The 27,277-nt window shown below is 39.6% G+C and overlaps 1 protein-coding gene across 1 annotated transcript in view; it reads right to left on the bottom strand.

The window, feature by feature from the left end:
* The window catches only part of ATP8A2 (ATPase phospholipid transporting 8A2), a 756,382-nt gene extending 729,456 nt beyond the window's left edge, over positions 1–26,926 (bottom strand). Inside the window, exon 1 of the mRNA XM_020997141.2 lies at positions 26,588–26,926. Within this exon, the coding sequence (XP_020852800.2) occupies positions 26,588–26,663 (76 nt within the window). The 5' untranslated portion in view covers positions 26,664–26,926. The remainder of the gene's footprint in view (positions 1–26,587) is intronic.
* Between the last annotated feature and the right edge of the window lie 351 nt (positions 26,927–27,277).

The raw sequence follows: 27,277 nt of genomic DNA, 5'->3' as shown, positions 1-27,277 counted from the left end.
CAGCTTTTGATACTTTTGATCACCAGCTCCTTGGCATTTTCTCTTATCTAGGATATTGGGACACCGTTCTTTTCTGGTTCTCATCTTATTTGTTTGACCACTCTGTCCTGGTCTCTTTTGCTGTATTTTCATTCATACCATACCCATTAACTATGGGGATGGAGAGAGAAATGGCCAAGGACTCTGTCCTGGTCACTCTTCTCCCTTTATACTATTTCCCTGGGCAATATCATCAACTACAATGTGTTCTATTTTCACCTATGCAGATGATTCCACAGTTCTTTCTTTCTGTCTGTTTGTCTGTCTGTCTGTCTATCTATCTATCTATCTATCTATCTATCTATCTATCTATCTATCTATCTATCTATCTCCCTAGTTTTTATCCTAAACTATATTTCTTATCACCAACTGTCTTTTGGACGTCTCCAATTGGATGCCTTGTAGGTATCTCACACTCCACATGCTAAAAACAGAGGTCATTATCTTCCTCCAAAGCCTTTCCCTCTTCCAACCTTCCCTCTAGTCCCTTAGGTAGCCTAGGGTACCGCCATCCTCCCAGCCACCCAGGCCCACAAACTTGTCATCCTCAACTCTTCATTCTCACTCAATCTACATATCCAATCCATTGCCAAATCTTGCCATTTCTACCTTTGCAACATCTCTTGTACATGTCCCTTTTTCTTTACTCATACAGTCACAAGCTTAGTTCAGGCCCTCATCATCTCTTGTCAGTAGTCAATAGCTTTCTAAATGGTCCCCTAGCTTCAACTCTTTCCTCACTCCACCCATCTTCCACTTAGCTGCCAATGTGATTTCTTCTAAAGTATAGATCTGATCACACACACACACACACACACACACACACACACACACACACACACACACTAAACTCCATTGGCTCCTTATTACTTCTAGGATCAAATATAAAGTCCTCTCTTCATCCTGTAAAACTCCTCATAACTCGACCCCTTCTTACCCTTCCAGTTTTCTTATCCATAACTCCCCTCCACAAACTCTACATACTTGATTTAGCTGCACTGGCCTTCTTCTTGTTCCCTGCACACAATATTCTACATTCTCTGTGCCTTTATGTTAACTGTCCCTCATGCCTGGGATGCTCTACCCTCTCTCTCACCTCCACTTCTTAGCTTCCCAGCAAGCAGATAAAATCTGGCCTTCTGCGGGAAGCTGTTCCTGGTATCCTCAGTTACCAGTGCTTTTCCTTCCCATAATAATTTCTATCCATCCTCCATCTGGGGATAGCTAGGTGACTCAGTGGACAGAGTGCCAGGCCTAGAGTCAGGAAGACTTATCTTTCTGAGTTCAAATCTGGCCTTAGACACATACTAGCTGGGTGACTCTGGGCAAGTCACTTAACCTTGTTTGCCTCAGTTTCCTCATCTGTAAAATAAGCTGGAGAAGGAAATGGCAAACCATTCCAGTATTTTTGCCAAGAAAACCCCAAATGGGGTCATGAAGAGTTAGACATGAATGAAACAAATGAAAAACAAAAATTCTCTTTCTATCAATCCATCTAGCTAACTAGGGGCGTGTGTGTGTGTGTGTGTGTGTGTGTGTGTGTGTATACATATAGTTATTTACATGTTGTCTTGTCCTATTAGAATGCGAGCTCCTTGAAGTCAGGGATCCTGTTTTTGTTTTTCTTTGAATCCCCCAGGCCTTAGCACCATGCCTGACACATAGTTAGCACTTAATATGTGCTAGTGATCCACATTATATCATATCACCAGAATATACATTATAATTTTGTTTAAAAGTACCTTTTCTCCTTTGTTTCTACCTACTGGCATAAATTTTAATTATAGGCCCTCAAATTAAGCAAACCAATTTGAAAAGACTCCTTTATACTTAATGAATGCAAAATTAATAGATGTCCCTCAGAGTTGGGCCTGCTCCTTCCATGGACTCCCTAAGATGCAAGGGTGCTTAAATGATATTTACACCAATGCCCTCTCTAATCTTGGCTTCCTAGTTTAATGCTTATTCACCAAACATACACTCTGGCTTACTGCTTTTGGTAATATACTGTTCACTGCTTTACATTGCTGAACTTCTTTAAAAATACTCCAAGGTGTGGTTTGCCTAAAAGATACCAAAATAAAGATCTCTAAGGCTGTCCTGTAGGGAATTTGCTTATCTGTGGTTTCATATCTTTAGATTGATTATTGCCACAATAAAAGTTCTATTTTTATTTTTAATTCTTTTCTTGGTCAGCCTCCCAGAAAATGATTTAAGGCAACTGTACTAATCAACTATATAACTTTTGGCTGAATTTCAAAAGTCAAGGATATTAATTCTTTTTGTATTACATTTGTTTTCCTTTGATGTCGAGAGTTGTTTAGAACTTCCAAGGGGCTTCGAACAAGTGGCATTTTACAGAAATGTGTATCTGTTCAGTCTTTAGAGGGAAACAATTCAGGGCGGGTGGGGGGGAGTTTCTTAAATTGGCATAGGAAGAAAGAGCCTCTGACACTTTATAATTTATGTGGATAATTGTGAGTAGATTGTGATAAGAAACAGAAGATGGAATATCATTCAAATTGGAAAATAATCCCCAAACCACTTTTTAAACTAAGAATTAAAACTGATTTCCCTAACAAACATTTTGTCAGAGTTACCAATAAGAAATAAAATTAAGTGATGTTTGTTTCTCCTTCTTCCCCTTTCCCTGGCCCTGTCTGGGATCTGATGGAAGTGGCAAAGTATAATTTAGCCTCCACTAAAAGCAGGCAAAAGAGGATAAGCAGCATGCCTAAACCCTCAAAGTGGAAGAGTATAAGAAAATGAATAAAGAGGCAAATCTCACTGGTTTGAGCTAATTAGGGTAAGACTAATCTGAATCAATGAATGAAAAGTCTGAATTATAAATTATTTTAAAAGAAATATATGCAGTAACTAGGACTAGGCTAAAAAGAGTGGGATGGGGAGGAGACAAATAACTATGAATCCTTGTAGTTAGTTATCAATTGTATTTGTGAATGTAGAAAAATTTGTATTCCCAAGTGCTTGAAAACAGTCTTTTGAGTGTTTTAAATACTCTTACAGCAATAGTGTACATCTGATTTGCTAGCTTAAAATGCAACCCCCCACACACACTTTTTTCACATAGAACAGAGTTAAACTTTAGGCCCAATGATACAAATTTTAAATCAGTTAGTGTCTAAAAGAATGAAGTTTTATTATATCTCTAAATCAAAGCTCTTTCTCTTGTTCAGCAAACTCTTACTGACTTATTCCCAACTTCCCACTTAGCACTGATGGCACCACCATCTTCCTAAAGTCATAACTTTGAGATTATTTCCTGTTTCTCTCCTCTAGTGCTCACATACAATTTAATGCTAAGTCTTACAGTTTCTTTCTCATTATTTCTTGGATCCCACTGCCTCTCCATTGCTATTGTTGTTCAGTTGTGTCTGACTCTTCATGACCCCATCTGGGCTCTTCTTGATACTGGAATGGTTTGCTATTTCCTTCTCCAGTCCATTTTACAGATGAGGAGACTGAGACAAACAGGGTTAATTGATTGCCCAAGGTCACACAGCTAGTAAATGTCTGAGGCCACATTTGAACTTAGGAAGGTGAGTATTCTTGACTTTGGGCCTGGTACTTTATCCACGCACCACCTAACTGCCTAGATAGCTACCCCTTTATAACAATACCATTGTTCTGTTCCATGTATTAACTTCAAATCAATCAATCAACAAACATATATTAAGGACCTGCCATGTGCCAGGCACTGTGTTAATCATCTCATGTCTACACTGATATAAAGTCAACAGCTCCCAGTTTATCCTTTCTGCTTCCAGCCTCCCCATCAATTCTTCCCAACTCTGACCACTGGCTAGTTGTAAATATAGTACCAAAAGTTATTCCTTTAGTGTCTACGAATTATAATGTTTCCCTTCACTAGAAGTCCAAAGCTCTTATTACCTCAGTAGTCAAACGTGTCTTCTTACTTTTTGGTTTGAGGCAATATCTTATCTCTGTGAGACTCAAAATGTCCTCTCTGGATCTTTTCTCCTTGGTCTACACCTGTATTTTCAACTTGTGGTTGTCCTCCGTGGTAGCCATTGGTCATGTGCCGTCTTCATTCTCTTTGCATAATCTTACCATCTTTCTCTATATGTAATAGAAGGGAAGAAAAGACTTCCAGGGGACGTGATCACTTTCTTCACATTTCTGAAGGACTTATATGTGGAAGAGGAATTGAATTTGTTTTTTCTACAACCAACTTGAGGACAAGTATTGTTTCACTTATGTCTGTAAGTGCCTGGCATATAGTAGGTGCCTAATAAATGCATGATGATATATTGATTGCACCTTTGGTTCTCTTTTCTGCTTTAAGACTTATAACCAACTGCCCTTTTTCCACTTGAATATATTCAGCTCTTGGTGCTCCCACCTCTACTCCTGACAAACGAAGTTAGTTACTGTCCTCTTCACCCTGCTTTCATCTCATTCTGGAACCTAAAACAGGCGCTGTAAAGATGGAGGTGATATTACCCCTAATAACATTTACATTACCTTTACATTAACTTCAGTAACCTTTACATTTTAGAAATAAAGCAAATGAGGCTGAGAGAGTTAAGGTGAGCTGCCCAAAGTTATACAGGTAATTAATTTATGGCAGAAAAAAGATTTGAATCCCAGTTTTCTGACTCCAAAGCCCATGTACTAAATTGCACTCCCTTTCCTCCTCTATGTTGATTGAGATATTCATTATAAAAGCACATCTAAGATGGAGCCTTTAAGAAAGCTGTTGCACAGAAGATCCATTTGGTGAACGTGAATAAAATTAGAAAAGTAATATTTCACTATTTGAACATACATAATTCTTAAAAAGTTCTAGACATTGTAACCCATTCATACCCAAAACTAAGCAACACCAGAAATTCACTCATACTGATGGTCAGCTTGGAGAGCCATTAAACACTTTGGCTAGTCAGAGAATTAGGAACTCTTAAAGTCATCTGCTGCAATCACCATCTGAGGCATCTCCTCTATATCCCTGAACAATGGTCATCCAACTTTCACCTGATGACCTCCAGTGATGGGAAGCTCACTCTCAAGGCAGTCCACTCCATTTTTAGAAAGCTTTGTTTGGGAAATTCCTCCTCATGTTATGCCAAAATCTATCTCCCTGCTACTGTCTCCCTACAATTCTGACTTGAAAGGCCAAGCGGAGCAAGTCTGATGACTCTTCTATTTGACAATGATTCAAATAATTGAAGGCAGCTTCATGTCCCTCTGGTCAATCTATATTCCAGCAATATGAGTTTGAGAACTGACTGAAATCTAAGGATTTATGGTTCAGAGGGATAAGCATTCCCCTCTCAGCCGGAAGAGTGATTTAGGTCCAATGTAATCTTTGAACCAGAAGCTAGAACTGAGTTACACAACTTCTGTGTTCTTAAAGAGACACACACACAGTCTACGAAAAACAGAGTGGCTGTGGAGTTCGGCGTGTCCAACAACGAGATGAGCTGGAAAGATTCAGTGGCAAGGGGACAACAGGAAAAAGGAGAAAGGAGAGGAGGGCTATCAGCCCCCTCCCACAGATATTTCAGAGAACAAAGTTAGGGCTGAACCTCCTGCTTTTACCTATCTCTTCAAGGATAGAACAAAGTTCTAACAAAAGGTCTCCTCTTACCTGAACAATACCTATCTAGTAAAGACAAGGATAAAGATGATTTAAATTAGGGCAGAGAACCAAACCTCTGCTTGAAGGTTAAGGATTTTTCTAATTGGGAGATCTGAGCTATTGTGATTTGTTAATTATTTTTCATTTGTTATAAACCCATAAAGCAGCAGAGTACAAAGGAGAGCTAGGTGGTACATTGAAGTCAGGAAGACCTGAGCCCAAATCTAGCCCCAGATACTCACTAGCTGTGTAATGCTGAGCAAGTCACTTAACCTCTGCCTGCCTCAGTTTCTTCAACTGCGAAATGGAAAGAATAATAGTACCTACCTCTAAAGCTGTTGTGAGGATCAAATGAGATCATATTTGTGAAGCACTTAGCGTAGTGCCTGATACATTGTAGGCTCTTAACGAATACTTGTTCCCTCCTATTCCCCATCCTCCCCATAAATAATATTTCACATGTATTCTGACCAGTGAAAGGCCCAGCAAAACTACCACCTCCCTCCTTCTTCATACATAATACCCAAAAGAATAAAAACAGTCCAAAGAACATTAAATATAAAATAACAATAACAGGATAGTGATTTGTCCTGGGATCATTTCCATCTGAACTCCATCAAGAAATATGAGAAGAATGAGATAACAATTGTTGTTTTGTCTTTCATTTTTGAAGAGGACCAATGACATCACAGGGTAATGTCTTGACTAGTGGGTGAATTGGATTTAAGTGAGGCAGGTTGCACAAAGTCTTCAGTCTCATTTTCTCTTCCAGAGTCATAAAAGTCCAGTATTAAGACATAAGTCAGGAATACTGGCAATAACCTTGGATGCAGTGGATGACCTTGGCATCTTCAATGTCCGACCAAGTTCTAAGCACTCCACAACACCTGCTTCAGCTGCTTTCATAGCTATTGGAACAAATTGTTCTCATCTGCCCATTCCACTGAGGGAAGTGTTTACATGCTTGAGATAGCGACTCTGTTAACTCACTGATGGATTTGAGGCATACTCAACCTCGGTTAGCCCATTTGCAGAGATGGTTTACTGGAGTGGCTACTGCACATGCTATAGCTTTTTGGAGCCACAAAGATGACAGTTGAGTACCAGATGGACACCAATGGTTGCTGAACAGTCCTGAAAAGGACTGGGCAAGTCCTCACCCCAGAGGTGCTAGTCTTCCTTGAACACTCATTTATAATAATAGTAACATAAGCATGAGACCAGTAGCCAAGTCACATGGAATTTTTTTCTTGGAAACAAAAGAGTTTATTATGCCAATTCAGGACCAGGTCATTGATATCAGAAATTATGAAGGATTACTCTTAAGAAGCTCAGACTTGGTGATCAATGAATACTATTAAAGTAAATGGTAGAAACTATACATTTCATTAGTGCAGGCTACAAAAATTTAGCACCTACTAAATATTTAGCAAGACCTGACCAATGAATAGAATTATATATCCATCAGAAGCTCACTATATTTAATGGACTTAGAGAGATAACAAATTACCATAGTATGCATGCAGACTTCAAAATATCCTGAAGAACTCAACTAATAAACTGCACTGGAACTGGACCATGATCACAGACAAAAACATTTTTCCATAATCATCTGAACATTACATTGATCTATAAAAACTGAAGAGCAATGTTTTTAGTAGCTATACCAGATTATATGAAGCTCTCATAATCTCTAACCTACAGGGAATGAAAATCTTTGGAAGAAATCAAAACTATATGGGAACAGAATGAAATACCTATTGTTCCTATCATCCTATATGCTATCAGAGTTGTATTGAGGATGTTCTTGGGAGCCCATAGGATATACCTTATAATATGGTATGTTAGCAGTTATTCTACCCCATGTGGAAAGAATAATAGCAATGTAGCAACTTGTCCCAGAAATATTTCTATCTGCATGCTATCAAAATGAGAATGAGAGAATTCATAACGATTTCAATTAATATTTATATAGTGCTTTGGCAGCCATGTGACACTGGAGCATTATGAATGTTTTCAGTGTCAGGGTTCCCAAGGATTAAGCGGAAAAGAATAAGCTCTAACAGGTCCTTTCAGTTCAATTATTTTCAGCTGTGTCTGACCCTTTGTGACCCCATTGGGGGTTTCTTCAGCAAAGTTACTGTAGTAGTTTGCCATTTCCTTCTCCAGCTCACTTTACAGATGAAGAAACTGAGGCAAACAGGGTTAAGTGACTTGCTCAAGGTCACACAGCTAAGAAGTGTCTGAGGCCAGACTCATGGCCTGGTGCTCTATCCACTGTAACACCTAGCTGCCCCCTACTGATATAATATACTTGACAACTTGTAATCCTCCTTCTTCGAGAAGACTTCCAGTAAAGGGGAAACATATTACCTCCTCCAACAGTCCATTCCATTTTGGGATGCTTCTAATACTTTGGAATATTTTCTGCCCATCAAAACTTACTTTTAGGGGGCTACTAGGTGGCACAATGGATAGAGCACTGGCCCTGGCATCAGGAGGACCTGAGTTCAAATCTGGCCTCACACCCATAATTCTTCCTAGCTGTGTGACTCTGGGCAAGTCACTTAACCCCAGTTGCCTCACCACAAACTTACTTTTACTCTTTCACAATACCTCTACCTCTTCTCAATTGTTCAGAGCTTTGCCCCCTACAACCAGGTGGAATAAATCTAATGACCCCCTTCCAGGTGAAAACCCTGCAAATATTTGAAGATAGCTATCATATCCCTAGTAAATCTCTTTTTCAGGCTAAACAAATACAGTTCCTTCAAAAAGATCATCATATGGCATGAGCTTTAGCCACTTCACCATCTTTATTAATATCCTCTCAATGCTTTTTAGCTTAGTGTCATATCTAAAGTGTAAAATACAGAATGGAAAACGGGATTCCAGAGGTGGTTTGATTCCTCCAAAATAAAGTATGAAGAGACTACCACATCTCCAATCCCAGGCACCATGTCTTCCAATGCAACCTAAATTGCAGTAGCTTTCTTGGTTACAGACCTTTACTTGTAATACATTAAAAACTCCCAGATCTTTTTCAGGCAAACTATTATCTAGACACATTGGCCCCACATGTGAGGTTAGTTTGGCTGAAAAGGAAAGTGGAGGAATGCAGGAAAGGGAGTAATGTATAATGAGGCTGGAAAGTTGACATTAAACCATTAAGGGGCCCTCTCATTGGGTTCAGCCAAACAAATTCTAAATATTCTTCATTGCACTGTTCTCTGAGTCTAACTAATGCACATTTCTCCATCTTGTTCAAAAGAATGGCATGAGAAATTCTGTCAAATGTTTTGCAAAAAACCTAGATAAACTATATCTAGTATTCCTTTCCCCTGATCTACCAGTCTATAAACTTGGTTAATATAAGGTTAGTCTGCCATGACTTTTTCTTTATAAAGACATACTTCCTCTTGGTGATCACCATTTCCTTTTCCTGATGTTCACTAACCATCTCTTCAATAATGTCTTCAAGAATTTTTGCCAGGAATTGAAGTTAAGCTGCCTAGCCTATAATTTGCAAAGTCCATTCTCTTCCCTTTTATGAAAATCAATACATTTATCCTTTATTTACCCTAAAATATGTTTACAATTCTCCATAACCTTTCAAAGGTCACTGGATAGTATGCCTGAGGCCCAGATCTGATGTCAGAAAGACCTAAATTTACATCTGGCCTCAGACAATTATTAGCTTATTACCTCAGTCTACCTCATTTGCTCATCTATAAAATGTAAATAACAATAGCACCTATTTCCCAGAGCTGTTCTGAGGATAAAATGAGATAATATCTGTAAAACACTTTGCCAATAGTCAAAAAATATTTATTGAGTGCCTACTATTTATTAAATGCCTATATGTCAGGCATTGTGCTAAACACTGGAGATACAAATAAGAAAAAGGACAGTCCCTGCCCCCAAGGAGCTTACAATTTAATGGTGGGGGGTGAGAGAGACAATACATGAGAAGAAACTGAAAAGGGAGAGGGACTACCACAGCATATCCAGTGGAGTTGAAACCAAGCAAAGCAACTGATTGAAAATAAAGTTAGTTGGAACATTTTGAGCCTTCTATAAAGGTAGCCTTTGGAAGGAGTTTATTGATTCATTAACCAGCTCTGCAACTAAGAGAGAAGCAGACCTTAAAGTGTAATATAAATGCTAGCTATCACTATAATAATAATGCTAATAATTATGAAACACATCTTCCAATTATTTCAGTACCTTGTAGATAGGGTTCATTAAAAGATTTTTTTTCTCATCAAAGGATCATATCTGGTTTAGCCCTTATTTAAGATCAGTTTGTACTTACCACATATACCAAAACCACTCCAGTTTCGTGCCAAATCTATATCAATAGAAGGCAATGAACTTTCACCACCAGTCTCCTTAGGGTAGAATGAGGTTTTGTGATGGTACTGACACAATAACATCATCATGTTCATTATATCTGCATAGCCATTCTCTCAAGGTCAACTTAGTGATGCTGGTACTGACAGCCATATCTAGTGTGCCCATGCCGCTAGGCAGTGGTCAGAAGACACCATCTAAGCCAGATGACACACCATTTTTCCAAATAACGTGGTCAAGCACTGGGCAAAAGATCCTGGAGAGATAGACCCAGCAGAAAAAGTCATAGTAGGTCTGTGGACTATTAATTCACATGGGCATAAATAAGACTATGAAAATCTCTTTATTTTGAAGATTCAAATGTATTGTAGGCTAAATTCCATCCCCTAGGACATTGCTTAGCCTGATGTACCAGGCTGGCCTACCATGCTGTCACTAATGTTTTAGAACAGATAGAGTTATTGCCCTCCAAATCTTTATATGGTCATAGTAGAGGAAAAGACTGAATTTGTGAATTTATTGATATAGGGAACTCTAGAAGAAGGAAACTTCTTTTTTTTTTCAGGCAATTGTGGTTAAGTGACTTGCCCAGGGTCACACAGCTAGTCAGTGTCAAGTGTTTGGTCTGAGACCAGATTCAGAAACTTCTTTTTACCAGTGCAGATCAATACCTTCTTTGTAACATCTAGTCTTGGAGACTAATGCACAGAGAGGCTAAATAACTTAACCTCTGGGTCATACACATAGTATGTGTTGAGGTAGGACTTGATCTCAGGTCTTCCTGGATCTGAGGCCAGCTCTTTATTCACTATACCACTGTTACCTCTACAGAATCATATCATCAATGGAAACCTGCAGTTAGAAATTCTTACTAACTCTGAATAGCGAACGATCAAATGTTAGCACAGAGTGACTTCCAACCAAAAGCTATCTTTGTTCTCTGTCAAGCACTCAGTCATATTACTATCCCTTGAGGGGACTGAGGGTGGTAGGGTGGAACTGAACAGCTGGAGGCAGCCTAGCTCACCATCATTGGGAGGTAAAAAGTGGGTCTGAGGGTTGGAGTGGAACAGGGCCTCTGGGTTCTCTTTTCCTGGCACGCAGCCAGGAAGAAAAATGAGAAGAGAGAATTGGAAGGAAGGTTTAGGGGTAGGTGGAATGCTTCTTATGGTGACTGTTTCCAGGAGGGCCCAAAGGCTTTACAAGACTCCTTGCAGCTTAGGATCTTGGGACCATCCATCCCTTCCACCTACACAGCAGCTTAACCCTTCTCTATGGGTTGTCATCCCCATTTAGAATGTGAATTCCTTGAGAGCAGGGGTCATCTCACTCTTCCATCTGTATCCCCAGCACTTAGCATTGTGCTTGGCACACAGTAAAAACTTAATAAATGTTTCTTTTTTCATTCATCCATTGCCAATGGCCTGAAGAGATGGTGGCCATTTCTCCATTTAACATTCCATTTGGCCCTTTTCTATACTCACATATGCTCTTTATTGCCTGCATTTCCGCTGGGAGGCTTATTTGAGCAAGTAATAAATTATGGAGTAAATATAGACTAAGAGGAATTTCTGAAATATGTTGTTTAAAAGAATAGGTCAAATCTAATTAATGTCTGGCCTCTTGGAAAAGAAAATTGTTGCTAAGATGTCTACTCACTTTGTAGAGCTGATAATATATGGGCCACTCCGTTTTTACCAGATGTTGTACCTATGTTTTGCTTCATGTGCTCAATGCCCTCATTAAAAGCAGTTTAAAATTTGCTGGTATAATGAATTCTGTAGATGTTCTCTGTGTCTCCGCTGATCCCTTGACTTCTATGGTGTTGATATAAGTTGTTTTAGTCAAAGGTTCAAAGAGCTAAATTGTGCTATAGATGAATTGCAGACTCACTGTAACACTCACATTCAGTATGAGGAAGGTCAACCTTAGATCTTAGATCAATCAATAGGCATTTTTAAGTCCCTTACTATGTGTCAGGCACCATGCTAAGTGTGAAATAAGAAAGGCAAAAACATCCTCTCCAACAGTATTTACTACAGAATTCACCTAAGTTCTATATCATTAACTCATTATGTACCTTACACACAGCAGCTAGGTGGTATTAGATAGAGTGCCTATTTTCAAGCACTCTAATTTAGAAAGAGAGAGCAAACAAAATGGAGATGCCATATGCCAAGTGCTTTGCAAAGCCTATGCTTTGTACTTAGATAAATGTCAGTTGTCATTATTATTATTATTACAAGGCTTCAAAGGGCTATGAGAAATTAGGAAAGAGGGAGAATTTGGAGCTATCACTGAGGTCAGCAAGGAAGAGGAGGCAGTGAAGTAGAGAAAAGAGGCCCCAGAACAAAATTTTAGGGGATACCCATGATCAGTGCATAGGAAATGAAAGATGACCCTCAAAAAGATTGAGAAGAAGCAATCATTGGCGAGATCTGATAGAATATTTTCTGTAGAGAAGTAGAAACTGAAGTCAGATACAGAGGAGGAAACTGTATGGTAAGGAAATAGATATTGAACATAGAACCCTCTTTCAAGATTAGCAGTAATGTGGAAGAGAAAGATAGGACAGTAACCTGAAGATGTATCAGGATAAGAGAAAGTATCATGGGAAAGGACAGATCTGAGCATATTTGTAGGTAAAGGGAAAGAAATCAGTTGGGGAAGAGAGATGCATGAGAGAAATGAGATAATTGATTAACCAAAGTCTTGGAGGAGACATGAGAAAAATGGATTGTGCATCTCATTCTCAACTGACTTAGATGAAGAGTTGGCCTTAAGAAAGACATAAGACACCTCTTCTGAGACACGAGGAAAGGATGGGTGAAGAAAAATTCTGAGACAAGAAGAAAAATGTTGACAAGAAGAATGGGGAGATGGTTGTGAAGTTAATAGTAAGTCTTAATCTGAGCCTAAAGTGGAAGGCAAAGTCATTTGCTGAGACTGAGGGAGGCATGGATTGGATTAGGGGCTTGATGATGAGGAATAAAGGAAATACTTGAAATAGAGTCAGTAGAGAATTTGATGGGAAGTAAATGGACCAACGAAAAGATTTCTGAGCTACAGTAAAGGCCCAGTTTGGGTTGAAATGACCTACTCATCATAACTCTGACATTCTCTAGCAATACTTGGTAGGTGAGTCAGGAGGAAAGAGAAAACTGATGCTGGAGATGATACCACTTTGGGGAGTGGCATGGTGGGATAACTGATACCACAGAACAGCTGAAATTGAGACTTTGAAGCTTGATCGGGTTAATTTAACAGACCAGCCAGTTACTGTGTGGAAACTAATCAGGGAATCAGAGGAACGGCTCTTCAGTTTGTTGGGTAGGCATCATTGAGTGCCAATCCCATTAGGGCTATCAACATTCAGTAGAAGGGCAGTAGCTTAAATTCGAGGTGAAATTTCATCGTCATGCAAGAGTAAAGAAGACTCAAAGGAAGACCAAGAGAAAGAGTCTTGAATGAAGATAATCATGTGGCTAAAAATATCTGGGCTTATAAAAATATCTGATCCTGTGGACAGCGAAGGGAAATAAACTACTCTCAGAAAGAGTTGTACACTGCTGTCCTTTTTGAAGGTGAATTAACTCTTCTAGAATATCATTGTTTCCTTTAGTACCAGGGAGAAGCATCTTACTATATAGCACCCTGGATAGTAGTTTGATCACCCTAGTTTTCCATATAATTAGAATCAGTAATAACACTTAAAGGCTCATTATGGCTTCTGTCCTGGGGTCCTCAGTACAAGATGTTGATGTGACATCTCTTAAAAAAAAAAAGAACTTAAGAGAAAAAAAAGTGTCTGAGCTGCTCACTCAAAATTTAACCTGTTAATTCCTCGTTATTTTGGATATACTAGTATAGGATCAATGAAGATAATATTCATAAACTGTCTACTACACGCTACATAGTAAATACTTAATAAATATTTCTTCCTTTCTCCCTCTCCCCTAAGGATCCCCAGAATCTCAGTAATCTCTACCTCTAAATATAGCGTATGTGAAATATATTACACATCACATATCATGAAATAAATTAATTAGCATATTAAATTACTTATTTACTTTTTGTAAATTTAAATTTACAATTAATTTGTAATTTAAATTACAAATTAATTGCTGTTCTTTCTTCAAAACAACTACTGAAGTCAATAAGAGTATGGCAAGAGATATCAATGAGATATGTTCACTGATGGCTCAAAATTCCATAATCAAAAACACAGACTCTCAGAATGGAAGGAACTCAAGGGACCATCTAGTCCAATCCTTATTCCAATCATGAAGAATCTTGTCTACAACATTCTTGACAAGAGCTCATCTGACCTTTATTTAAAGACCTTCAAGAATAAAGAACTCATTACCCCTTCAATCAAGCCACTATATTTTTGGCAGCTCTAATTGTTAAGGAATTTTGTTGTTTTTTTTCCCCTTGTATTACGCTAAGTCAAAAATCTATTTATCAGTATCATTAACCCACTGGCATTAGTTCCACCCATTGGGGCAGAAGCTCTCAACATTTTCTGACTATGAAGCCAACTCTGAATCCATTTCCATACTGCCCCTCATCCCTATTGAATTGCACCTTAACTTCAGCCCATTGTTCTAGCCTGCCAGTTCTGCCATCCAATATATTAGTTATCTCTCCAAGCTTTATGTCATTTGCAATACTTAGCACGCCTTGTTTGCTTCTATCCCAATCAGTGACCAGAGAACAGGACCAAAGACAGTCCCAAGGCACTCCTGTAGAGGTCTTCCTTCACAATAGCTTTGATCAACACTCCATGTCCCATCAGTCCATTTAATATCCAGTGTTCTAGTAGGCAATATAATGTCATCCCTGATTAGTAGTGAGAGATAAGAAGTGAGAGGAAAATAAAAATGTATAAACTGATATTGGAAAACACAAACTCAGAGAAACCACCAAAAGGAGACTTCCATACTTGCAGAGAAATTCCTACGCAGCCAGGGACAGGGACTGATGTGTGGCTGGGTAGTCCTGCTTAGCAGTCCTTAATGTAGGGAAGCAGACTGTTCAGACTAGCTATCAGAATGACTATGGCTATTATTTTGGTCCATCCTGCTGCTGCTGCTAGACACCCTGACAAGGGACCTCTTCTCTTCATATTGTGCCATTTGCCCTATTTCTGTGGTTGCTTCTGATGCTTATGGAGAAAAACCACAATGGAAAGGAGTGAGCTCACTTTTATTTTTAACCCATCTTAATGGTTGTTAACATTTGTTCTGTGTACTTTCACTGGCCTAGATGGATGTAAATAACATCTTGTACCTAAGCGTGGTATTGACCATTGTTTATTTTCAGTGAACATAAAGATCTAGGAAGGAAAGGTAGAGACCCAGCTTTGATGGTTCCATATCCTCCCAGAAATGATTGGAAGCTTCTTTGAGAATAATTTTAATCTAATGCATTTGTCTAGACAAGCACCTTAGTGAGGGGAAGGTTTAAGATAAAAGACATGTCCCTAAAGCAAAATAAATCAATAATTAAATAAACAAAGCCATTAGCCAGAATGATTATTAACCACCTTCAAAATAGAAGGTGGTAAGCACTTAGGCTGGAAGTCCTTTAATACAAGGTGACAGTAAGGAGTGGTGACTCACCCCTGTAATCCCTGCTATTGGGGAGGCTGAGGCTGGTGGATTGTTTGAGCTTGGGAGTTCTAAACTGCACTGGGCTAAAACCAGTCAAGTGTCTACACTAAATCCAGCAGACCCTAAAGGTATGGGGGCTATCAGACTGACTAAAGAGAAGCAAGCTGGATCAGGTCAGGAATGGAGCAGGTCAAAACTTCCATATTGAGCAGCAATGAGATTGCTGGGCTTCCAGTCTTGGAGAAGAAGGAAAGGAAGAAAAGAGGAAGGAAGGAAGGAAGGAAGGAAGGAAGGAAGGAAGGAAGGAAGGAAGGAAGGAAGGAAGGAAGGAAGGAAGGAAGGAAGGAAGGAAGGAAGGAAGGAAGGAAGGAAGGAAGGAAGGAAGGGAGGGAGGGAGGGAGGAAGGGAGGGAGACAGGAAGGGAAGGAAAGAGAGAGGGAGGAAAAGAAGGAAAGGAGGAAGGGAGAAGAAAAGGAAAAGAAAGGAAAGAAAAAGACAAAATACTAGTTGATAAACTTTTGAAACCTCCAGCTCTTTGGCTGGCTCTTTTGTTCAACTAAACAAACATTTATCCACTATTTACTGTGTACAAAAGGCTGTGCCAATTGCTAAGGGAGATGCAAAGTTTAGATAAGACAGTCATTTCCTCATGAAGCTTACAAATCTACATTTGTTATTTCCTAAAATTGTCTAACTAGAATGAAAGATGATCTGAATTGCATTTTTCTGTGTTCTTTACAGAGCACCTACCATAGCATACTGCTTGCATGTAGTAGGTGCTTAATATATATTTGTTAATGGATGAATGAATGTAAATTCCATAAAGTTCTTCCTCTAGTCAAATCTCTTCATATAAAGACCAAGACAAAGGAAATTTTGAAATAATTAGGGATTTCAATTCAATTCCTTTGTAATTGCTGTTGTCCAGGGTAAATCTTTAGTGATAAAATCATTAGAATAATAGTGGGAAAGCATAAGACTTTTAAAATATTCTGAAAATGATATTAACAATAATTTAATGCTTTCATATCTCATCCAGCCTCCATGCTGAAAATACTTCTAAACCATTGCCTATGATAGATACATAAAGCAACTTGTTCAAGGTGAATATATGACAGAGGTCATCATCAGTCAGTCAATTAATATCTTAGTACCATCAAGAAGGATGACATAAAAATTAGAGGAATGGAGAATAAGACCCACTTTCTCCCTTCCCAGGGAAGGACATAAATACCAATTAAATGGGCTAGTCAATTTATGTTAAATATGAAGAAAGACAATGGTCTAGGAAGCAAAAGATCTGGGTTCTAGCTTTGACTCTTCTACCAAATGAGACCTTGAGAAAATTAATTGAACTTTCTAGACTTTATTTTTCTTATCCATATAATCACAGGGTGGTCTTTTAAAGCCCTCCCAACTCTAACATTGTATAATTCCAAAAATCACCTGGTATTTTTAAAGGACTTTCATTCACCCTATCAAGTAAGATCTCATTTCTTACTTCACTGAAGAAATTAAGGCTATTCACCATAAGGTCCCTCTACTCCCCTTGCCTTCATTTCAAAACTCTTTGACATCATCCCTACTCCCCTGCTTCCTCCTTTTCTCCAGTCCCTGATAAGGAAAACCTTTTTCCTTGCCAAGGATAATTTCTTTATAGGTGTCCTTGGTCCCGTCCCCTCCTGTCTTCTCCAGCGTCTTTCCCTTTCTCTCTCTTTTAAAGTCTCTCTTTTCTTCTACATCTACTGATTCTTTTTCTGATGCTCAAATATGCTCCAGTCTTTCTATCCTTAAAAAAATCTTCACTAGACCATACCATTCCTTCAACTTATTGCTCTATATCTCTCCTCCTTTCCTCAGCCAAACTCCCAGAAAAAAAAAAAAGCTTTTACTCTTATTACCTCTGCTCCCCTTTGCACTCACTCCTCAAACCTTTGCAATCTGGCTTCCAATTTCATTAGTCAATTGAAACTACTCTCTTCAAGTAGCCAATGATCTAATTGTCAAATCTGACAGAATATCAAGATTGAAACTCTCAGTCTTCATATTTTTTTTACCTATTTGCTACATTTGATACTATGATCATCCTCTTCTCCTAGATACTCTTTCCTCTCTAGGTTTTCATTGTGCTGTTCTCTCTGGTTCTCCTCCTACTTGTCTAGTTACTCCTTCTTAATTTCCTTTGCTATTACATTCCCTAACTGTGGGTTCCCTAAGGCTCTGTCCTGGGCTCTCATTTTTCTATATGTTCTTCCTTGATGACCTCATCAGCACTTATGGAGGTTAATTTTTATTTCAATGCAGATAACTCACAGGTTCATATATGCAGATCCAGTCTCCTTCTGAGGTCCAGTCCCATATCGCCAACTGATATTTCAAAATTAATGTTCTAGAGATTTCTCAAAACTCAACATGATCAAGAAAGACTTCATTATCTTTCCCACTGAACCTCTCCCTCTTTCAAACTTCACTATTTCTGTCAAAGATACCAGCATTCTTCTAGTCTCCCAGGTTCATAACCTTAGCATTATTATTGACTCTTCACTCTCCTTCCCCTACATGTCTAATCTATTGCCAAATCTTGTCATTTAAAGTTGTTAAGACAATAAGCATTCACTAAGTACCTGGCTTGTGCCAGACATTATGCTAACCCCTGAAGATTCAAATAAAAGCTTTTAAAAAAAAGGAAAAAAAGAAAAGAGTCCCTGCTCTCAAGGGGCTCACAGCATAAAACGGGAGACAACATATGAGCAATTATGTACAAACAAGATATATACAGGGTAAATTGGAAGTAATCTCAAAGAGAAATCACCAAGAGGGCTGTGATGGCCAGGGAAGGAACTGAGGAACAGAGGGATTGGAGGTCAGGGAGAGGATGAAAAACAAGATATGGGGTTGCAAGGCAAAGATAGAATGATAACAGATTGGAATCAGATAAAAGAATTTCAGAGTTCATAAACATGGAAGTGGAATACTTGTGACTGATGGCAAGATCAAGGGTATAATTATTTTGGGTGTAGCTGAGGTAGGGTGGAAGAGTAGTTAATTTCTACTTACACACCATCTCTTGCATCTGACCTTTATCCACTACTCACACAGCAACCACTTTAGTTCAGGCTTCTCTACCTCTGATGTGGACTATTGCAAGGACTTTCTCCCAGCTTGGTCTCCCAGCTTTAAAACTCTCTTCTTTCCAATCCATCCTCTACAAAGCTACCAAAATAATTTTCCTTAAGCACAGTTCCAAAAATATCACTCCCATACTCCATAAATTTCAGTAGCTCCCCTTGCCTCTAAGATGAATATAATCTCCTTTGGCTTCAAAGTACCTTACAACTTAGATCCAAATTAACTTTCCTTCCTCATTATGCATTACTCCCCTTCTCACACTCTACTGTCTAACCAAACTTGAACTTCCCTCTGTTTCTCACAGATGTTACTCTATCCCCAGTTTCCCTGTCTTTTCATTGGCCATCAGTCATGCTTGGAATTCACTGCCTTTTCACTGAGTCCCCCACTTCTTTGAAGACACAGCGCAAGTATGAAGTCTTTCCTGTTTGCCCTAAGTGTTAATAGCTTTTCCCTCTATCTTATTTTTAACTACTTTATATGTATTTTTAATAAACATATCACCTCCACGATGTAATGATAATAACTATGAAGATATTATGTAACCAATGTACAAGATATCTGAAGGAGGGAAAGAAATTAAAGGCATACAAAAATTCTTGAATTTTGTTGATACCCCAAAAAGGTGAATAAGAAAACATCTACTGACTTGTATGCCTACTCTCCCATTAACATGAAATCTTTATGAGGATAATTTATACAGGAATTGAGGGCATACGGGGTAAGGGTATACACAGAGGACAAGTAGGCTTTCACAAGTAATATTCAACAATGGCCCACATCTTTACCACTGGCCATCCCACATGCTTGGATTGCACCTACTCTTTATCTCTGCTTCACAAAGGAAGTCTCTTGTTTTCTTTTAAAACGAAATGGAAGCATCATCCCTCTGCATTAAGCCTTTCCTGATCCCCACAACAGCTGTTACCCTCCTTCCCAAACTATCTTTTAACTATTTTGAGTATATTTGTACTTATCACTTTATATTTATGCTGTATGTATTTATGTATGTTACTTGTGTCCCCTATCAGAACATGTCTCCTTGGGAATAGGAATTATTTCTTTCTTTGTACTTACATTCCCAGCACCTAGCCCAGTGCCTGGCACATAATATGCACTTAGTAAATACTTCTTGATTGATTGTTCCGACAATTGATGGAAAGATTTAAAAGACAGAAGATCTTATTTTTCTGTTTCTTGATTAACAAAACAACAAACACAACTCTTTAGAATAAAACATTACCTTTCTTTCAGCCTCTTTTATTATAAAAAGTTTTCTCCCAGCCACATCAAGATCATTTAGTACTATTTAGAAGATGTAATAGCAGAAATAATCTTTCTGTTTGATTACCCTTTGATAATAGAAGATTAAAACAGGGAAACACCAAAAGTATTTCCAATAGAGGAAATCCAGGCCTAAGTGGGATTCCCTATAGAATGATGAAGTCTTACAGCTCCTGTTTGTGGATGACATTGGGTTAATTTCACCAAGTCCCAAGACAATGCAGAGCCTTCTGGAAGAGCTCTTTAATCACTCAAAGGCCTGTCTATTCACACCAGAAAGACCAAGTGGATGAAGAATCCATATCGCCCAGATTTCAACATGCCCTTGAATAGATACCTGGACTTTCCAACAATATTCTTCTTGGAAACAGACAGTATAGATGTACAATAAGCTGGGCCAAGAGTTGAAAAGGAGAAGATATAGCTGGATGGCTTTCAGGTATTAGAAAATTCACTTTTACTGACCCAAAGTTTCCCATAATCTCAAAGGCCCATCTTTTCAGTAGAAACATTTTACCAATGTTTCTATATAACAGTGACACATGGAACACCACTGCCTCTGAAGAACTAATTATGAGCATCAGAGGACAATAGAAAGACACATGGTTGGTGTGAGGAAGTTGCAACATACAACCAATAAGAAACTCCAAAGAAGAACAAGAGTAGAGGATTTCATCAAGGGATTGATTGACAGAAAGAGAAGATGGTGTAGCCACATGGTACGAGAAAGGAATGACAGGTGGATGGTCAGAGAGCTCTAACCCTTCTCTAAATGTTGGGAGAAAATGAGGAAAGTTCCCAGCATATTGGGTGGGTCCTCTGTAGTGAACTTTGAAGAGGACATGGATGAGAGTCATATAAAATAAGCAGGGTTGGATGGGTTATGATTTACATTATTGGAGGGCTTCCCAAATCAATGAGATCACAGTTCCATTTGCATGTTGGGAGCATTTATTTTGTATTTATTCAGAATATACTTATTTAAGTGCTTGTTGGCCTCCCTTCCCTCTAACTTTGGTAGAATATAAGCTCTTTGAAAGCAGGGATTGTTTCATTGTTTTTAATCATTGCACCCCCAGTGCCTGGTACATTTGTTGTTGTTCAGTTGTATCCAACTCTTTTTGACCCCATTTGGGGTTTTCTTGGCAAAGATACTGGAATGGTTTGCCATTTCCTTCTCCAGCTCATTTTACAGATGAGGAAACTAAGGCAAACAGGGTGAAGTAATATGCCCAGGGTCACATAGCTAGTAAGTGTTTAAGTCTGGATTTGAACTCAGGTCTTCCTGACTCCAGGCCTGGTACTGTATCCACTGTACCACCTAGATGCCCCATGCCAGGTACATAGTAAGCACTTAATAAAAACTCACTGATTGTGCTCTTCACCCAAAATATCTGGGTCTTGACTGCCATATCAACAATTAAGTCACGGTAAGCTAAACCTTAATACAGAAGTTACATACCTCTATTTATACTTCCCATTCCATTTAGAATAGTTTCCTTCTGCCTAAGAACTAAAGACTTTTTTTGATCTATTAACAAATATTTATTAATGATGAAGCATATATGATACTTGTCCCCAAAGAATTTGTAATCCAATAGGAGAAATAAGATAGAATATAATTATATGTGTAGATCTATACATATATATCTGTAATATAATTATATGTATAGATATATATGTACATATATATCTATATGTATAGATCTATACATATATATCTATATAACTATATATATATAAAACTGTAATACAGAAAAATTACAACTACATTAAACAGGTACTCTGAGAATTCAGAGAATGCAGATAACATTTACAGCTAGAAGGATTAGGAAATACCTTATGTAACAGGAAGAGTCGAAAGAACACTGACTCTGGAATTAGGTTGGGATCTGGGTTCAAATCCTGCCTCTAATGCTTACTACCTTTGTGACCTTGGGAAAATCACTTAATCTTTCTGGGCCTCAGTCTCTTTATTTATATAATGAGAGAGTTGGACTAGGTGACCTCTAAGCTCCCTTTATAGCAGGGATTGTTAAATTTTTTTGTTTCATGGATCTTTTCTACAATCTGATGAAGCTGAGGACCCTTTCTCAGAATGTTTTTAAATGCTTAAAATACAAAGGATTAAAAGGCAACCAAAGGTTAATTAAAAAAAAAAAAGATGGATTTTTTTCCCCCTGTCCAAGGTCACAGACCCTCTGAAAGCTATCCAAGGATGTTTTTGGGTTCTATGAACCCCAGGTTAAGAATCCCTGCTTTACAGACTCTATCAGCCTTTGAACTTAGGCCTTGATAAATGAGTAGAATTTCAGAAAGTAGAGATATGGGGGGGGGGAGAATGCAGGCACAGTAAATATAAGAGGAAAGGCACAAAGGCAAAGTTCAGGGGATATATTTCCATTTCAGTGGAGTGTAGAATATATATAGGCTCCAACCAGATTGTAGAGGGCTCAATATTCTATATGGAATTTAGACTGTATTCAATAGACAAACATGGAAGGATTCTGAGCACTGGGACAGCATGGTCAGAGTTACTCTTGGAAAATCAGTAAGGTCTGCAGTGTGAAGGATGGGTTGGAGATAGAAACTAAGCTAGGGAAGCTGGTTAAGAGACTCATCTAGTTGGACTAAACCACTTCAAAGGTCCCTTCCAATTCTGAGAGTCTATGTCAGATGGCCTCTGTGATATAAAAAAGGAGGCAGTTATCTGTCTATTTTTGTAGAAAGAGCAGTAGCTATGAGGAATAGAATAGTAAATAAGAGATGAAACCCCTTTCAAGTTCCTCCCTGAAGATTTCCTTTATCAATCCTATCATTAATAATTTTTCCATGCCTCCTTGATTATATTACTCCCCTCACTCCCCCACTGAAATTAAATGGAAAAATATCTGCAAGGTTAATGCTTTCTGAGAAGAGCAATTTCTTATAAGTAGTAAGTACATTCTGCAACTGAAGCAGGACAGAGGGGCAAGGTGATTGGTGGAGTCCTTAACATGTACTGTTGGATTCCAAATCCTCCACCCAGACTTTTGAACACAGAGAGAGGAGAGAAATGACAACAGACATGCTGAGCTCTCTGCCCCAGAGCTCAGGTGTCTGTAAGACCTAATCTTTCACCCTTCTCAGGGAAAATGGGGCTTTGATGATGATGATGATGATGATGATGATGATGATGATGATGATGATTTTGCTAACATTTACATAGCAAAGCACTTTCCATAATTATCTCCTTTGATCCTCAAAACAACTCTGTGAAGTAGGTGCTGTTACTATTCCCATTTTACAAATAAACACAGGTTAAGAAACCCAGAGTTGTATAGCTCATAAGGGCCTAAGGCAAAATTCAAACTCAGATCTTCCTGATTCCAGGCATAGCTTTCTATCCCCAACCCAAATTCTTGGTAAGCACTAAGAGCTTTCAAGAAGTGAGAAAGACAAGCACTGGAGAGGTCCAATGCAATAGAAACTCTTTCTGGAACCTGAGAAGGGCTGAGAGCAACTAGCCCTTTGGCCAATCGGTAAACAAGTATTTAGTAAATGCTTACTTCATGCCAGCCACTATGCTAAGTACTGGGGATATAAAGAAAGGCAACACTGCACACTGCCCCTGTTCTCAAGACGCTCACATTGGCGGGGGGGGGGGGGGGGGGGGGGGGGGGGGGAATGGCAGGGCTCTGAGACCAGTAGCCTAAACTCTGTCCTCAGTAATAGTGTAAAGGGCCTTTCAGACTTCACACCTCCATGCCTATTGTGAGTATGGACTATTGTCTTATATCCTGGGCTGCAGCTGGGAGATGAGATACTGATTCCTGTACTTCTGTGACCCAGACCTTGGCTGGGGAGACTATGGCTGGGGTGAAGTTGGGTATGCAGTCAACAACTCTTTATAGGGCTGGACCAGGGATTAAATGGAATGTCGGAATATATTGATGTCGGTAATGCATTTACCTTTTTAATTGCTGTTTTACTTAATCCAATTAGACTATGTAATGATTCTTTGTGCAGAGACTTTTAATGGATGGCTGTGAGGGAGAAAGGCATTGGCTAAACATGTGAGAGTACAAGTTGAGAGATTTCATTGATGGACACACACAACACACACACACACACACACACACACGCACGCACGCGCACACACACATCCCTAAATGAATATCAGACCTTAGCTGTGAAGATATAATTCAGGGATGAACCAGTGGGTTAGTGCCCTTAGGGTCTTGACTGAGAGGTGGACTGACTAATTACTACCCACAGCACTCTCTTATGGCTATACATATACCTACATATAGACATATGTATCAGAGAACTATATAATCATGCAACCCAGTACATAATTTTGCAGCTATCTCTAGTCTGTAATGTGTTTTTTATTTTCCAATAGAAACATCCCTCCTGTTTCAGATGAGGTAGCTGAACTTACACTATTGTTACCTTCTCTAAATAAACATTCCATATAAGGGCATTTGTTCAAGCAATGAGCTGCCCAAGTCATGGAAGTACAGCTGCTTTTAGAAAGCAGTTTGTACTATTGATCTAAACCACTATAATGCATAGAACTGTCAGTGCCTACTAATAAAATCATACAATCAGTTTCCACAAGAGTAAATAGCAAGTTAACTGAAAACAAGTTAACCAAGTTGTGCCTTTATTAAGTAATGCCTAGAGTGATATTATACTAAAAATATAAAATAACCTGTTATTTATAGTATAAAAATAAACCTTATTTTTAAGGAACATAAAGAGCCAGAGGTACCCAGCTTTGATGGTTCCATATTCTATGATTCCATATTCCATAATATTTTCTGTTTATCATGATTATTTGAGAGAAGCCCTCAAGTGCCACCATTATTTTCAAATGTATCTGGTTTTTAAAAATGCTATTGTCTTACTTTTCCCACTAAATTAAAAAAAATGTAAATTATGAACACTGGAAAAGTCTGAATCTCAAATGGTTTATTAAATATTAAAGGGACTTCTAGATTTGCAGGCTTTGATGGCTGAGACAAACATCCTTAGTGGTAGTATCAGTAGAGGGCAGTTCACATTAGTGATATTCAATACCTGAAGTATGAAAGTCAAATTATATTTAGATGTCTCTCTTCTCTATAAAAAGCCTGAAATAACAACCTCCAAATGTAAACAAAGTGCCTTCCTCTGATCAAGTCTCTTAACAAGCCTTCAGGAAATTCTTAGCAATATGTGAAAGTCACTGAGTAAAGGTCACATTTCGATTTTCATCACAGTAAAACTGAGATTATCCAAGGTCACAGGAAGCAGGGCAACCCATTATGCTTAACCACATAGGACACCAAGGAAGGAACTTCTAAATAACTAATAAAGTAAAAGCAAACTACATGCTTACAGAGATGTATTAGATTAGGAGTGCTAAATTTAGGAGACTAATGTATTATCTCTAGATTATGATTGTAAATAACAACATACATAACAATAAGTAAGTCACTCACTTCTGGACCATATACAAAGCACCTTCCTTCAAGGTAGGCCATACACATACCATTATAGATAAAGAAACTGAGGCTAGAAAAGATCAATTGACTTACTCAAGGTCGCATTGCTATTATATCTGAGCCAAAATTCCTCAGGTTTTGACTTCAAGTCCAGTGTTTTTTCCATTATAACATAATATCTTAAATCACCAGAAGTTACACATATTTACAATGTGTACATTATGAAGACATAGTGCTTGGTATGTGTTTTGGCTGTCCTTCCAAATTTGGGGGTTGAGTAGGTGTATTCTGTTTAAGGGACTGTTTTTTGTGATTTTTTTTCAGATAACTGGATCTGCCCATAAACATTTTCAACCCTCTGGCTGTCTTTCCCTTTCTCTCCTGCAGCAAGACAGTGTACAAAATCAAACAAAACCTAGGAGAAGCTATAGCCTCCACATGCAGGCTCAGGAGGACACGGGGCTCTACACGCCGATTCCAGCAATGCCCACCCTGACTTTAGGAACCTGGGCGCGCTTCTGTCTCCGCCAGCAAAACACCGCACTGAATTTTAAAGAGTGGGCACATATACACACACACAACCCCCTCCCCTTTTTGCTACCCCCCCCTTCCCCGCTCCGTCTTTGTCCAGCCTGGGAGGTATAGGCAATTCGACTGGTTCTAACCGGGCTCGTTTCCCTAGTCACTACCCCCCAACATTAAAGAGACAGCAGCTGTTATCTTGTGCTTCCCGGGTAAAGGGAGACAAGGATATCTCTTAAACACACTCTGGCCCTTTGGCTTGCTTTGTGGAGAGAGCAAACGCCCGTGAACCTAAAAGTCCAGGGGAGGGGCAAGGGTGTGTCAGATAACAGCCTGGAACTAGAGGCCCAGTCCCGCCCACCCTTCCCGGCTGGCTGGCCGTGTGTATTCCTCTGGTGCAGCCCCCTCCCCTGGCTCGGCCCTGCCTGCTGGTCCTTCCTTCTCATCCCTCCTCTCCTCCCCTCCCAATAAGGCGTTGCAATCGTCTCCCCGCCCCCCGTTGCCCCCCCCCCCGTCCGCTACTACGGACCACCACTATATTCCTGCCCTACCCGCTGACGAATGAATCTTCGATTTCCTCCGCAGAGACATTTTCAGAGCTTTGTCCAGGCCCGAGGTGTTCGGCATCTTGCTCCGGATCAGGGTCGGCCAGCGGCCCGGATGGCAAGCAGGGGCTGGAAGAGGAAAGCTGCCGTGGCCCTTGCTGCTGGGGTTGCGGCTGCGGCTGCGGCTGCTGGGCCGGACTCCTGGCCATGGGCTCGTGCCGCTGCCGGCTGGGCTGCAGCAGCTCCCAATGCAGCTCCTGCGGCCGCCCGCCCGCCCCGCTGCGGCTACTGCGGACTCCGCTGGCCTCTGCGCAGCGGGCGGGGGTGGGGAGCAGCTCTGGCGGCGCTTAGATCCCGACCTTCCGCCCGAGCTAGGGAAGGAAAGCAGGAAGGATGATGAGAAGAGGCTGGGAAACAGAGCCAGGGCAAGCAGTGGGGGCCAGATGCTTACTTTGGTGCTTGGCCATGGGCTAGGATGGGTGGGCCTGAGGACATGGGGTTTGGCTGTGAACTTTGCCAAAGCTTCGGAAAGTTGAGTTTCTACCCCCAGCCCCACACCCATATACACACATTCCCGAGGTCGGTCTGCCTGCCTGTCTCCCTGTCTGTCTCCCTGTCTTAACGTCTGTATTACTGTCTGCCTGTCTGTTTTATAATCTGCTGCCAGCTTCTGTTTGCCTACCCGTCTGCAATCTG

The sequence above is a fragment of the Phascolarctos cinereus genome, unplaced genomic scaffold, assembly GCF_003287225.1.
Source record: "Phascolarctos cinereus isolate Bilbo 61053 unplaced genomic scaffold, phaCin_HiC Scaffold_726;HRSCAF=1367, whole genome shotgun sequence".
NCBI lineage: Eukaryota > Metazoa > Chordata > Mammalia > Diprotodontia > Phascolarctidae > Phascolarctos > Phascolarctos cinereus.
The sequence above is the reverse complement of the archived record's forward strand: the minus strand, read 5'-3'. Positions and strand labels throughout refer to the sequence as shown.